Consider the following 13,565-nt stretch of genomic DNA (forward strand, 5'->3'; position numbering starts at 1 on the left):
CCTGCCTTTGAGTACTTTTAATGCTGTGTGTGTGTGTGAGTGTGTGTGTGTGTGTGAGTGTGTGTGTGTGTGTGTGTGTGTGAACCCTGTATGTGTAGTTTTTATGTGTAGTTTTCTGTCGTACATGGATGCACATCACTTGACAATCATGCCTTTGAGTGCATTTCACGGCGTGTGTGTGTGTGTGTGTGTGTGTGTGTGTGTGTGTGTGTAATTGATGGCGACTGCGAAATGAAGATGCATGGGGGCGTCGGCGTCGGCTACCCTGTGGGAGGGAGAGAGAGAGAGAGAGAAGGAAGGAGTGGGGGGGGGGGGGAAGAGTGAGAGGAGGGAGGAAGAGGGAGAGAAGAAAGGAGGAAGATGCCGAAAGACGAAGGGAAGGAAGAGAGGACGTCTTTGTCTTTATAGCAGAATTGTTGCAGATGATATGTGACATACATGAAGGATGAAAAGATGATGTCATCCTCATGTTACAACTCTGAATAGTGAAGGTGGTGACAGGCCCATACCTCCTTCCCTGCAGAGAGAGGATCATAAAGCTTAGAGACAGAGTTTACTTTTACTCTGTGTCATCATACGCCAACAAGAATGAAATGTACAGAATAGATGAAGTACAGATGAATTAAATCCATGTATTCTTCTCTGATGGAGCCGCTCTGTAAACGCTCCCACACAGGAAGTTCCCCGTCCTGCCTCGTCCGTTGGGAATGCAATTTCCCCCTTTTTTCTTCAAACTGATTCCTTTTTCGTGGGGGTTGAGACGCAGCGTAAGCCTGTAAGCCGCCTGTCTGCCTCGTCAGCAGCCATCAGGAGCAGCAGATGATGATGATGATGATGATGGTGGCGGCGGCGGCTGCAGTGGTGTCTGGGGAACGCTGGTCTCAGTAATAACCATCCCACCATTTGATGTGGTCTCGGTTCCTCGGTGTCTTTTGAAGCCACAGCGTGTAGGAGTGTGTCATGTGAAGGTGCAGGATGTGTGTGTGTGTGTGTATGTGTGTGTGTGTGTGTGAGAGGGGATTGATTAAGGGATGGATTCTGTCAGAGTGGAGGAGTTTTCCAGCCTGAGGAATGTTTGCTTGTGTGCTCCTGTTCCAGTATTCCTCCTCCTCCTTTTCCTCTTCCTCCTCCTCATGACCGCCCTGCATGCACGCAAGCACTCATCACAGCATAGCATCCATTATTTATCCCCATCAACGCCGCCGCCGTCCCTCCGGATCAATCCATGTTGACGCTTTCAGAGAGGGACGATGAACCAATGAGGTCATTTAGAGAAGAATCTCTTCTGTGACATTCTGTATTCCCGATAAGAAGGCAGGAAGTCCAGATGTCTGAAACCACGGCAGGTTCATTCTGGAAGCGTCGCATCCTCGTGGTCAGAATGTGGTCGGGGAAAACCAAATCAGAGCTGGGAGATCAGAACGGGAAGTCTGAGAACTTTGAAAGAGGTTTCTCTCTACTTCAGAAGAAAAACACCACAGTAGGGAGAAGGTCAAATATTTATAGACACATAAATGTGTGTGTGTGTGTGTGTGTGTGTGTGTGAGAGTGAGAGAGAAACCTCTGTTATCTGTTTCTACCTGGGGGGAAAAGTCGTTTATTCTCCTCTGTTATTGATTCGACCGTCTTTGCGAGTTCTTTTAAAGACACTAAGCAGCGTTGCGGAGGCTTTTTGCGTGTCCTTGTGCCGTGATCTTCGCGGGGGTCGACGCCATAACTCACGTCTGTTTCCGTCCCTAGAAACACGCGAGCTAGCTGCACCACCTTTGCGTCACTATCCAGGGGAAGCTAGATGATGTAACGTTAGCGGACGCTCTCAGTCCACAGCCGGGCTTTAGTGCGATCGTACATCTTAGAGGGAAACTACAGTTCTGCTTCTCTGTTCTTCTTCTTCCACTCAGGAAATAACTTTTAGAAAATGTCGGTGAGATCCTTGGGTGAGGAGCGCTTGGATTCGTGCCCGCGGGGCTGTAAAAATTGATAGCTATAAACTTTTACTTCATACAGGCTATTTATCAGGAGGAGGCTTCTGCACTGAGTTTTCCTCCTCTTACAGCGTGGGAAGCATAGAAGCTCATAAGCTCACATTTACTGTAAACAGTAGTTAAAGTTAAGGAGTCGGTCTGAACAGGAAGGAAGTAAACAGGGCCAAATAAGTAGCCGGCGTGTGTGTGTGTGTGTGAGCCGTTTCGGCGGTAGGAAACACAGCGGAGGAGCCGCTGACCTGGAGCCCGAGCTTTGAACTTGTTTCCGCATTAGCCGGGTCGCGATCGTGACCCCCAACGGTTGCAGAGCAGCCACCCACTCGGTCAACCGTTACGGCTCACAGCGCCCCAGCATCTGCCCTGCTGCTGGAAGACCGACCGACCGACCAGCAGCAGGAACGCCGGTTGGGATACAAGTCAAGCGGCAACAGGAGCAAAACCAAAAATCGGAATAAATTAGTGATTAACCACCATGAAATAGAGAGAGAGAGAGAGGGGGAGAGAGAAAGAGAGAGAGGGAGAGAGAGGAAGGGGGAGAGAGACTCTCTCCTTGTGTGTGTTTGTGTGTGCGTGTCTTTCTTTCTTTCTATTTTCTTTCCTTGGCATTGCCTTCTTTACTCATCCTGAATGAGTGCTATTCTTCTCTCTCTCTCTCTCTCTGCCCCTCTCGCTCTCTCTGTGTGTGTGTGTGTGTGTGTGCTGGGTGTGTGTGCTGGGTGATATTGGCTTGTGAGAGTTGTTTCCCCCTCACTTCTCACCTCCCCTCTGATCTTTTATCGCAGACATAAACCCACAAACACACACACACACACACACACGCACACACACACACACACAAAAGTAGGTTTCAATAACAGATTATTACAGACACCCGCTAACCTTTCATTTCCACACACACACACACACACCGATCGATCGCACCAATTTTTCCTTTAAGTTTGTAGCCTCCGTTAAATCATTTCATCTAATAACTAATTTATATGTGTGTGTGAGTGCGTGTGTGTGCGTGTGTGTGTGTGTGTGTGTGTGTGTGTCAGCTCATGTCCCCTCGCTGCCGTTCTATCCCACACACAACATGGAGGACGGCAGAGAAGAGGACGCACGCTCGTCTTTGCCGAACCAACGATCCATGAAGCGATTGAGGAGTTTATGAGCTCTCAATGTTGTTCAATATAGGGCCAAGTTCAACTACGCAATACTCCATTGGTTTCTTCTTCTTCTTCTCCTCTTTTTCTTCTTTTACACCTGTAAAATCCTTCCACTCCGTATTCATGACGTGCTGTAGTTCAGACGAAGGGAATCGTTTTGAGAGAATTGAGGTCGGACCGTTTGGCAGAAGTGTGTTCATGTTTATCCTCCCTTTCTTCTAATCTCTGGTGATGTCACTTTTTTGTAAGAACTTGAACTGAAATCTTCACGATGTTCCGAGTGTTCCTGCCCAGCATTTACCATCATTTACCACTAGGGGGCGATTAAGAGCTCAGTAGACAATCAGGCTGTGGACCAGCTACAGTGATCTTAATCTTAATCTTAATCTCGATCTTGATCCTAATCTTGATCTTGATCTTAATCCCATTATCTGTCTTGACAGTGTGGAATATTGAGCTGATGTCATCCACATCCTGTCCGAACACTTGGCTGAGTTGTGTAATTACAGCCAAAGTCTGTTCCAGTGCCTACACACACACACACACACACACACACACACACACACACACACACACACACACACACGCACACAGACCTTCAGTAGTAGCATGGCGGCGGTGCCAGCTGAACGGAGCAGATGGTAGCAGGTTGGACTGACTGACTGACTGACTGACTGACTGACTGGTTGATGGGCTGGCGAGTGAGGAAACATGTTTGATGAGTGGAAGCAGCATGAAGTCGTCACCGCGGTCGCCAGAACAGCAGAGCTCACAAGCGAGTACCAAAACACGGCGGTTACTTCTGTCTTACATCACCATAGCGATGTGACCACCTTGTATCCGGGCACGTTGGCGTCGCTCCGTCACCTGGTTACCTCAGAGATGCGTCTTCACTTTGAGACTGAACCCGTCTGGAAACGTCCCCCTCTCTCTCTCTCTTCCCGGCCCTTAGCTTCCCACCTCGTAGCGCCGCCTCCCTATAATATCCTCAAAGGCGTGTTATCTCATCAGCCGAGTAAAGTCTCCGAGCGGCGCCCTCCGTAAAGGTCAACCGCCGTGATTTGAATATCTGTGATTAAAACGCTGTGCCGGGGCTTCAGAGCCAGACTGTAGGTCAGCGCCTCAGAGGAACGACACCCTCGCCCCTCTGACCTCGCTCGTCCCTCGCCCCGTCCCGACTCTCGGCGCTCCCTTGTCGGCGAGGGTCACGTCTGCCCCTGCGCTCTCCTTCTCAGGCTATTTGCATCATCTCCCCCTCGCTCCTCCTCCTCCGCCCCTGTGCCCTCAGTCCTTCCATGCTTCCTCTCATCTTCTTCTTCTCCGTCTGTCTCCCTCGGATTCCCCCCTAAAATCTCCCTCTCCCTCCCAACCTCCCGCTGCTTCCCCTCCCTCGCTGCCCCTCCCTCATGAATCCTCCGCTCATTATCTCAACCGTTCTCACAAACCGACTGCTGGCTCAAACATCCATTGATTTTTCTCTTGCATATGCAGAGCGGTGATGAAGTTAGTAACAGCAGATCTTTAAGGCTGAGCTGCTTTTGAACACGCCGGGCTCGTTAAGTTCAATCTCAACACGTGGAAGCAAAGAATCGTAGTTTTTCCTGCTAAAAATACAAATAAACAAACAAACTGACGCCCAGAGGAGTGAACACATCAGAACAGAAGGTTGGTTGATCTGATACAGGACTATAATGTTTCTGACCTCAGAGGTTGAAGTATGTAGGAGGAGGGGCTGTGATCCGGGGCGACTCGCTGCTCAAATCCCAAAATAATGATCCAGTCCAACTTGTAACCTACAGCATGAATCTTTGTCTTTTAATTGCTTGTTTATTTGGCCTTTTTTTTCTTTTAATCATTGCTTCCAAATAACATCAATATTCATATGAGCTCACAGTACAATCTCTTTCATTTATAACATTTACTCTCTGGCTTCACTCCTCCATGTTTCTGCGTTGATGATGTCATTGTTTACCCTCTCATTTCTCTCTCTATCTCTCTCTCTCTCTCTCTCTTGTCTTTTACCTTTAGTTTGTCCCGGCACCGAGAACAAGTTGAGCACCCTGTCCGACCTGGACCAGCAGTACCGCACGCTGAAGAAGCTCTACGAGAACTGCGAAGTCGTCATGGGGAATTTGGAAATCACCAGCATCGATCGAAACCGGAACCTCTCCTTCCTCAAGGTAGGAGAAACCAGCTTCAGTCCCTCTGGCGGTGAAAACGTGGATAACCCACAATTCCGGGCTGAACACAGCTTGGGTCTTGGTTCTGTACTGTATTCCTCCCCCCTCCCTCCCATCCCCCCAAACCCCCCCCCTGCTGTTTAATGAAGTGCGGTGCAGTCTAATTACTGGGCCTGCACTATCAAATGAATACCATAAACAGTCCCATTAGGCCCGGCGTCATTAGGGAAACAATTAGGCATCTGGGGAATTGTTAGGCATATATGAGAGAGGGGGGGGGGGGGGGGGGGGGTGGTCAGGATTCTGGAAGTATGTGGTTTCTATAGCAACTCTGTGGCTCTGGCCCAGCTGGTCAGAAGCAGATCACCTGTAGTCCTGTGAGGATTGTAAAGTCTTGCCTCTTCCTGTTACTTCCTGTCTCTCCCCCAGGTCGTCATTTTGAGGACGAGCTTTATTCTCCTAATAACAGCAAATAGGCGTTCATTTAGGACCCCCCCCCCCTCTCCCTCCCCTCCCCCCTCTCCTCCCCCCTGCTGAGAGCAACGGAGCTTTGAGAGATCTGCTTCTTTTACGGCGTGCAAATGTTTTGAATTTTGCCATAAATTTGCAACAGGAAACAACAACAGTTCATGGAAAGTTCAGCCTGCGGACTCGGAAGATTTGGGCTTTGCTTCGTCTCAAACGGCAGCCTGGAAGGTGCGGACCGGACCGCCGGAGATGGAGCGCAGCGCCGGAGATGGATAGAGGGAGAGAGAGAGGGAGAGAGAGAGAGAGGGATAGGGAGAGAGAGAGAGAGAGAGAGAGCTGGAGGGGTGTCACTTTTATGTCAGGCAGAAACAGCTGCTGTGCTAAAATTGCGACATTCAGCTACCGTGCCGCGGGGGTGTGTGTCTGTGTTTGTATACGCATATATCTGTGTGTGTGTGTGTGTGCCTGTGTGTGTGTGTGTGTGTGTGAATATGGAGAGAGAGCAGGGATGGAGAGGGAGGGCAGACTGTGATTTTTGAGTGGCGAGATCCTGACAGTTAAGATGGATGAGCAGGCTCCCTAGGCCAGCCCGGAGCTCAGGTTTCCCCTCAGTCGCACAATCCTTCTCGAGTTTTCCTTAATCTTCCCCTTGCCGTTGGATAGCGTGAGCGCAGGAGAAGCTGAAGACAAACTCTACTCACAACCACATCAAAGCGACCTGATTGAGGCTTCTGTTGACCTTTGTTGACCTTTCGTTGCAGATCCTGCGTGACCTCTGTCTGCTGAACACAATGCCGAGTGTGATGTTTGGCTTTAATCTATTTTAATGCGGCCCGTATTGAATTGAGCACAGATGTAGAGGTCAGCCAGCCTGGCATCAATCTGCATCTGACCCAGAGAATGAAGAGAATCCAAGCCATGTGCTAATCTGGAATTACATTCACGGTCAGAGCCTCACCTGGACTGAGCTTGATGACTTTATACTTCAAAATGCTGCAGGTTTACTCAGACTGGATGAGTTCTTTTTTGTTCCAGATACAGATGGTGCCAGATATGTGTGCCAGAATGCTGCGTGCTGTAACTCTGGCTTCTGTTCAGATCTTTAAGGAGCAGCATGCTAACATACCATCAGGTCCACCCCCCCCTCCCCTCCCCCCTCCTCCCTGCCTCCCAGTCTCCTCTCTGAGAAGAAGAGAGCAAGTGAGACGTGGTCATATACCAACAGAGGCATCGGTTCATCCTGAGTTGAATTTCATAGCAGGCAAGGTCAACTCACTGAAAGTTGGCCTGAGATTTTGCTTTTCTTAGTGAAAACTCTAAACGTCCTTAAAGAGCTGAGGGTTCCTCAGAAGTACTTCTGATGGAAAGATAAAGCGTTTTGTGAACAGAGGCACAGGTGTCTGAAGGGCATTACCGTGCTGCTGCTGCCTGGCAGAGGCTCCGTCTGGTTTGCCGGCCCGTTCCCTTGGCCACCACCTGTCTGTCACTCGGAATGGCCCCGTTTTCCCCGAAGTGCAGCGAGGAGCCGGGCCAAGTGGCCCTCAGTGGCCCTCAGTGGCCCGCGACCGGCTAATGATGTCACCTAGGCTGGAGGACTCTTCATTAAAGCCTGATCAATCTGCCGGCTACAGCTGCAAAACACAGGGCGCCGTGCCAGGGACGCAACTGAGAGCGAGGGGTCGGGGGACGTCTGTCCCTAAGCCCCCGGGGCGGAGACACGCAGGACACGGGAGACAGAAACACCTCCGCCTGTTTTAATGCTGATAATCTGGAATTCCAAAGCTCAGCTTGTCCTCAGAGAACAGAAAACATCACAAGGAAAGGATAGAGAGACACACACGCAGGCACACACACACACACTTCGGCAATAAAGCGAGGGAGATGAATGACGCGGTCAGTGAGGTGTTCACACTTTGTCGACATGCAGACAGAGGCACTCTTTACACGGCTTATCTCTGACACACACCAGCCAGGAGAGGGGGGAGGGCTGTGTGTGTGTGTGTGTGTGTGTGTGTGTGTGTGTGTGTGTGTGTGTGTGTGTGTGTGTGTGTGTGTGTGTGTGTGTGTGTGTGTGTGTGTGTGTGTGTGTGTGTGTGTGTGTGCGTGTGTGTGTGGAGGCACTCATTCCCAAAGTCTTCCTTCTTTCTTCTATGTGGCTCTGCAGGTTTAGGTTCTGGTTCAGCAGAGGTGAAGAAAGACTCAGAGAGGAGCACCTGTGTGTGTGTGTGTGTGTGTGTGTGTGTGTGTGTGTGTGTGTGTGTGTTACGAGGAGTTGTTATGTATATTTCTATGACTCTCCCTCTCTCACGGCGAGGCTTCTTCTCCCCCTCTGCTTGACCTTGATGATGTTTGTCACTCTCTCTCTTCTCATGTCACACACACTCAAAAGAGTTTTGTTGTGATCTAGGTGTAATGAAAGCTCACTTCATCCGCGTCTTAGCCCAAGTTATAATGCGGCGGATCTGAATGCTGGGGGCCGTTCGACTCAACATGAAAGCTGTGACTCAGGTGGAGGGACGGAGAAGCAGAGGTCACGAGGTCAAGCGCCTTTCTCTCTGTCCTTCCTTTCCTACCCACTATGGAAATCTCACTCTCAGGCGTGGGACAATCCCCGCCTCAGGCCTCTCTACCCGACAGCGACATCACGGCCCGTGGCGGCGGTTGGAGTGGGCCGTGTTATCGGGGGCAAATTGCAGACTTTCATTAGCCTCTGAACCGACGGAGGAGCTTGTAAAAGGTTGGGACTGTCGCCTGGAACGGAGAGGCTGTTAGCACCTCGCGGGCGCCCAGCAGCGAATCGCATAATTACAGCTCACTAATGCTGGGAAAATTAGCACCCTGCTCGCGCCAGCCAGCACCGTGCCAGAACGGTGTGGGCACAAACCCACAAACCCGCCGCAGCATCTTCTGTCAGCGCCGGCGTAATGGAGACGTCTTAAGTCCTACAAGAAAGAAAACATCCAAACAAATCTTCTGCTCTCACGATTAACGGCTTAATTATAGATATTTTTTTCCGGAACTGTTCCTCGTGGAATTTTCTAGGAACGAGCGCCAAAAAGAAAGAGGATGAAAGAGCTGGAAAGCAGGGCTGTGGAAAGTTCTAGATGGGAGCTGACTTGTATTGGAAACGGGTCAGTGTGTGGTTGTTCACATAAATAATGCTGTGGGATTGATCAAGGCCCTCAGAATGACTTTGAACGCAACTTTATGAATGTGAATCTGTGAGAGAAGAAGATTCCAAGCGTGCTGGAGCTTCTTGGCACCCGACTCTTCTTCTTCTTCTTCTTCTTCTCTTTTTTCTTTCTTGCACGTCTGCCACATTATGAGCCGACACGTCCAAAATATGAAACCAATCTACGTGAGACAATATGGGACACTTTGTGAGCCAGACTGTCGCTTCACACAACCCCCGTATCCTAATCCTCCGGTCCTACATCACCACGGTAACAGGCAGAGATGTAATTCATCATTTTAAATGGCAAAAGCGTTGCCGTGTCAGACGTTATCAAGCAAATCAAACCTTACTCTTTAACTTTGACAAACGAGGCCACATGAGAGTTTTGGGCTGAGGTTGATCTCTTCTGGGAGCTGCAGACGGGGCTGCTGAGCACCTTGGGGTGTCATGTGGCCCCCAGGAGAGCTCGGTAGGTGGTACCAGGCAGCACCTCCTCATTACCGCGCTCCTGCCTGTCTAGCCCGCAGCGTGGAAGAGAGAGAGACAGGCCAGAGCGACACCGTATGCTCTAGATAAACACACAAACAATGCCTGGGATGGGAGTGAACACACACACATTAAGCATTCATGCAGCCCGTCCTGACGCCTGTTCAGTCCACTTCTTCATCTCAGGGTGTGTGTGTGTGTGTGTGTGTGTGTGTGTGTGTGTGTGTGTGTGTGTGTGTGTGTGTGTGTGTGTGTGTGTGTGTGTGTGTGTGTGTGTGTGTGTGTGTGTGTGTGTGTGTGTGTGTGTGTGTGTGTGTGTGTGTGTGTGTGTCTGTGGGCCTGATCAAAGCAGACACGGAGCGGAGCAGAGGTCTCTGAGGTGGAATTAAAGTCTTGCTGCCTCCACAGTGCGGAGGAGAGAGAGGGGGGGGGGGGGGGGAGTGATTACCGTTAAATTAAAAGGTGCGGCCATAAAAGCGTGCCGCCACTGAACCCTCGCAATTCATCAAAGCGATCCCACGGCGCCGTCTTTTGCTTATCAAATTGTAAAATATTGTCCGTGACACCGGCGTAACAGGGGCGTAATTAATGCACTAAATCAATTCCAAATCACTCTGAACGGAGTGAGTGGCCCTGCTGGGACGCCGTCATTAACGCAAATTACCACCGGCAGATGCACGGGGCCGAGAGGAACAGATTAAGCCCCTCCCCCCGCCCCCTCGCCCCCACACACACCCTGGTCCTGCTCATTTCCCACTCTGTCTGACTCAGTATGTGTCAAACACTGTGGAGTTTGTCTCCACACACACACACACACACACACACACACACCTGTGATATCTCATTACCAGGTGCAAATGGTTTTGATTGTGAAACACACACGTCGCTCAGCTGGCTTGGTCTGCTGCTTGTGTTCCTTTGCGTGGATGTGAACACATTAAACACGTCGGAGGACTCGTCACACTCTGCAGAGAGGTGAGATGTAAACACGCGGCCCCTTAAAGGGACAGTAAGGGGAAATGGCCCGTGTTCGCTCAGTGTGCACAGCAGTGTGGCAGCAAAGGAGAGTGGAGGTGTTTAAACCATTTCAGCTGGCAAAATGTGATCAAACAGACCCAAACAATGAGAATCAGTCTCAATAATCTGTATTAATCTCCATTGATCTCATTGATTTCTGATTTCCCAGCTGGACTCTCTGGTTTGTTTTGATGTGAAACCCTTGAGCGGTTGTGAGACGCTGGACTCGGTGTGCTCGCAGGAGGACGGATGCAGGACTTGTGTGTGGATGATGTCATCTAAAGCCCCCGCAGCCTCATAAGCACAGGAATCTGTCACTCTGTAAGACAAACCGAGTCCAGGAGGATCAGACTTCAGACCGGAGCCATTTTGTGTTCTGATGCATTTCCGTAATGGGATTTCAGCCCAACATCTTAAAAGACCCTCAGAAATGTCAACGCCCGCCGGCCTCTTTGTCACAAACCTGCCTGACCTTGACGTAATGGCTCCGTTCAGACCTCCCCACTATGGAGCAGAGAGGAATCAAGTGTGTGTGTGTGTGTGTGTGTGTGTGTTTCTCCTAATGCCTTTTTTAAAAACATCTCTTTGGTACAACAGCAGGCACCGAGGCGACGCAGGCAGACTCCCATATTCCTCGGCCTCTCTCCTCTCGGCCTCTCTCCTCTCTCTCCCCTTCCTTTGATGTATAACATTGAGCTTTTATAAGATTAAGCTTATATTGTGCTGCCGATGCCAATTGTCATTTATGATTTGTGTCAAATTCCATTACGCTGTGGAATTGATTTATACCCGCCGAGCCCTCCTGCTAATGCATGCATGCAGGCAGGCGTATGCACATGCAGCACACTCACTCACGCACACACACACACACACACACACACACACACACACACACACACACACACACACACACACACACGCCTTGTGTTCCTGCAAATCAGGACATCCATCTCCGCTTAGAGCAATTTGATTCCAGAGTAATGAAGTAGTTTAGCAGCACTTTATCACGACTGATGATGCCACTGAGACAAAATGGCTGAGGAATGCATCCAGCCCCCGTTCCTAACACACACACACACACGCACACACACACACACACACACACACACACACACACACACACACACACACACACTTCTCAGTTTATAGAGAGCCCAGATAGATCAGATGTGACGTGGTTGTAATCGGTCCTGCTTACCTGCCCTGAATGGATCTGTAGTTCACAAATTCCAATTTGTCACTTCAGGCTAAGACAGAGTGATCAGACTAAGACAGAGTGATCAGACTCAGACAGAGTGATCAGGCTAAGACCTCTCTGGTTTAGATGTCCACTTGATTCCTCTCTGCCACTATTCCTCCAATTATATTCCACTTATTCTCCGCCTGGTTCCACTTTCACGCTCTCTGCTCTCGTGCAGGTGAAATATATATCAGGCTGTTTGTAAACATCATCATCATCATCATCATCGCCTTTAAGGCTGCGCTGCCTCCGTACAAGAAGAAGAAGAAGAAGAAGAACACACTCGCGGGTCTCCTGACAGAAATTGATCACCCAGAGTCCTGCTTGGTCTACCTACGGCTGCATGTGTCCACACCAGGCCTCATCATCCATCACCTGGACGGCCCGTTAAGCACATTCTCCTCCCCCGCAGAGCGCTGAGGCGGCGTGGGGGCCCGGCAGAGCGCTCAGCCTCTCCCTGGACTCCGCGGACCCCCTTTGTCGCAGCATTTGTCCCCTCGCTTCAGGGATCTCGCCGTCCCTGTCCGAAGAAACGGGCCCAACCATTAATAATGAGGGGCTTAAGTGTGACAGAGGAGGCGGGCCCTGGCCTGTGGCTGACAGGCACAGGCTTCTGTCACATAACTGCATTACGCACCGCCCCTAAAGGCGACGGCACGACGTGAAGCGCCGCACAACGGTGCTACAACAGCGCTCCCCTCATGAGTTATGTATTAATGTTTACACTGCGGCTGGAGGATCAGATAGTGTAACCGCTTTAGTCTGGTCCCGCTAACGCGCCGCCGCACAGTTTGCCCTTTGGTGGTTTTAATTTCAGAGCCAGGCGCTTTACTGTAAATGCGTCCTGACAACACAGACACCTCGTGATGCGCCCTCGTATGAGATTGTCGCGCTGTCTGAGACAATAAGTGTCATCGGCCCGAGAGGCAGAACACACACACACACACACACACACACACACACACACACACCATGGTGTCATCCTAAAGTCATCGCCGTGGCAGTAACGTCTCAGAAACTCTGACTGACAGCGTCGTAACTGGAACAAAACTCACTTGAGGCCTTTAGTCGTTGCGATCCAACGTGGAAAATGAGTTTCAAAGCCTGGATCATCATTAATAATTATTGTTCTGTGGCTCCTCCTCCTTGTCTTTCCTCTCCTGCTGCGTTTCCCTCCACTAACTCCCCGTCTAGATGACTAAGTACTCGAGGAATACGCGTCTTTTGATGAAGCATATCTGATTTAATGCCGGTCTCCTTGAAAGTTAGACGAGTCTGACTTTCTGCCGTTAATCGTAATTAAAAGAGTTGATGGATTGATCCGGAGCCTTTATAGTGGCTTACCTGTCACCCCACAATCCTGCACAATTAAAGTCTTTTCATGGAGTTTAGCAGTGGATCTCATTTCCATTTGCCCCTCGCACGCCGGCGGAGACGCAGAGCTTCTATCCAGGGAGAGCATTTTATGTAACGGCATGAAGAAGCGGCGTGTGGGTTCAAAACGCTCCCCCGCGTTTGATGAGCTCCCCCTCCCCCGCCCGCCGCCGCCCGCACACTTCACCCCCTCACTCCATCTCAGAGGAGCACCCCAGGGAGCCATCAAGGAACCTGAGATGTGTCTTACAAAATCTTCCAAATATCTACTGCGGATAAGCCGGGCGTTTCCACGGTGACATTTAGCAGGGCTGGGTTTCCATTTATTTCAAAGTCAATGGCCCCGCTCGCAAAGGCCTCCATTTTTATTTATTCCTTTTACAGGATTTTCTTCAAATCTGGGCACAGTCGAGTGCTCTCGCCGTACTTAGCAGCCAAACGGCGGCGGGAGGGGAGGGGGGAGGGGAGGGGTCGGGGGTCGGGGGTGGGGCC

General features: G+C 50.4%; 1 protein-coding gene across 1 annotated transcript in view; it reads left to right on the top strand.

The window, feature by feature from the left end:
• Window positions 1–13,565, top strand: part of LOC143015708 (receptor tyrosine-protein kinase erbB-4-like) — a 162,281-nt gene that overhangs the window by 76,541 nt on the left and 72,175 nt on the right. Inside the window, exon 2 of the mRNA XM_076169763.1 lies at window positions 5,162–5,313. Coding sequence (XP_076025878.1) covers window positions 5,162–5,313 — 152 coding nt within the window. The remainder of the gene's footprint in view (window positions 1–5,161; window positions 5,314–13,565) is intronic.

This window comes from Genypterus blacodes, unplaced genomic scaffold (assembly GCF_046128005.1).
Source record: "Genypterus blacodes isolate CSIRO-AG114 ecotype Tasmania unplaced genomic scaffold, CSIRO-AGI_Gbla_v1 ptg000212l_1, whole genome shotgun sequence".
Lineage (NCBI taxonomy): Eukaryota > Metazoa > Chordata > Actinopteri > Ophidiiformes > Ophidiidae > Genypterus > Genypterus blacodes.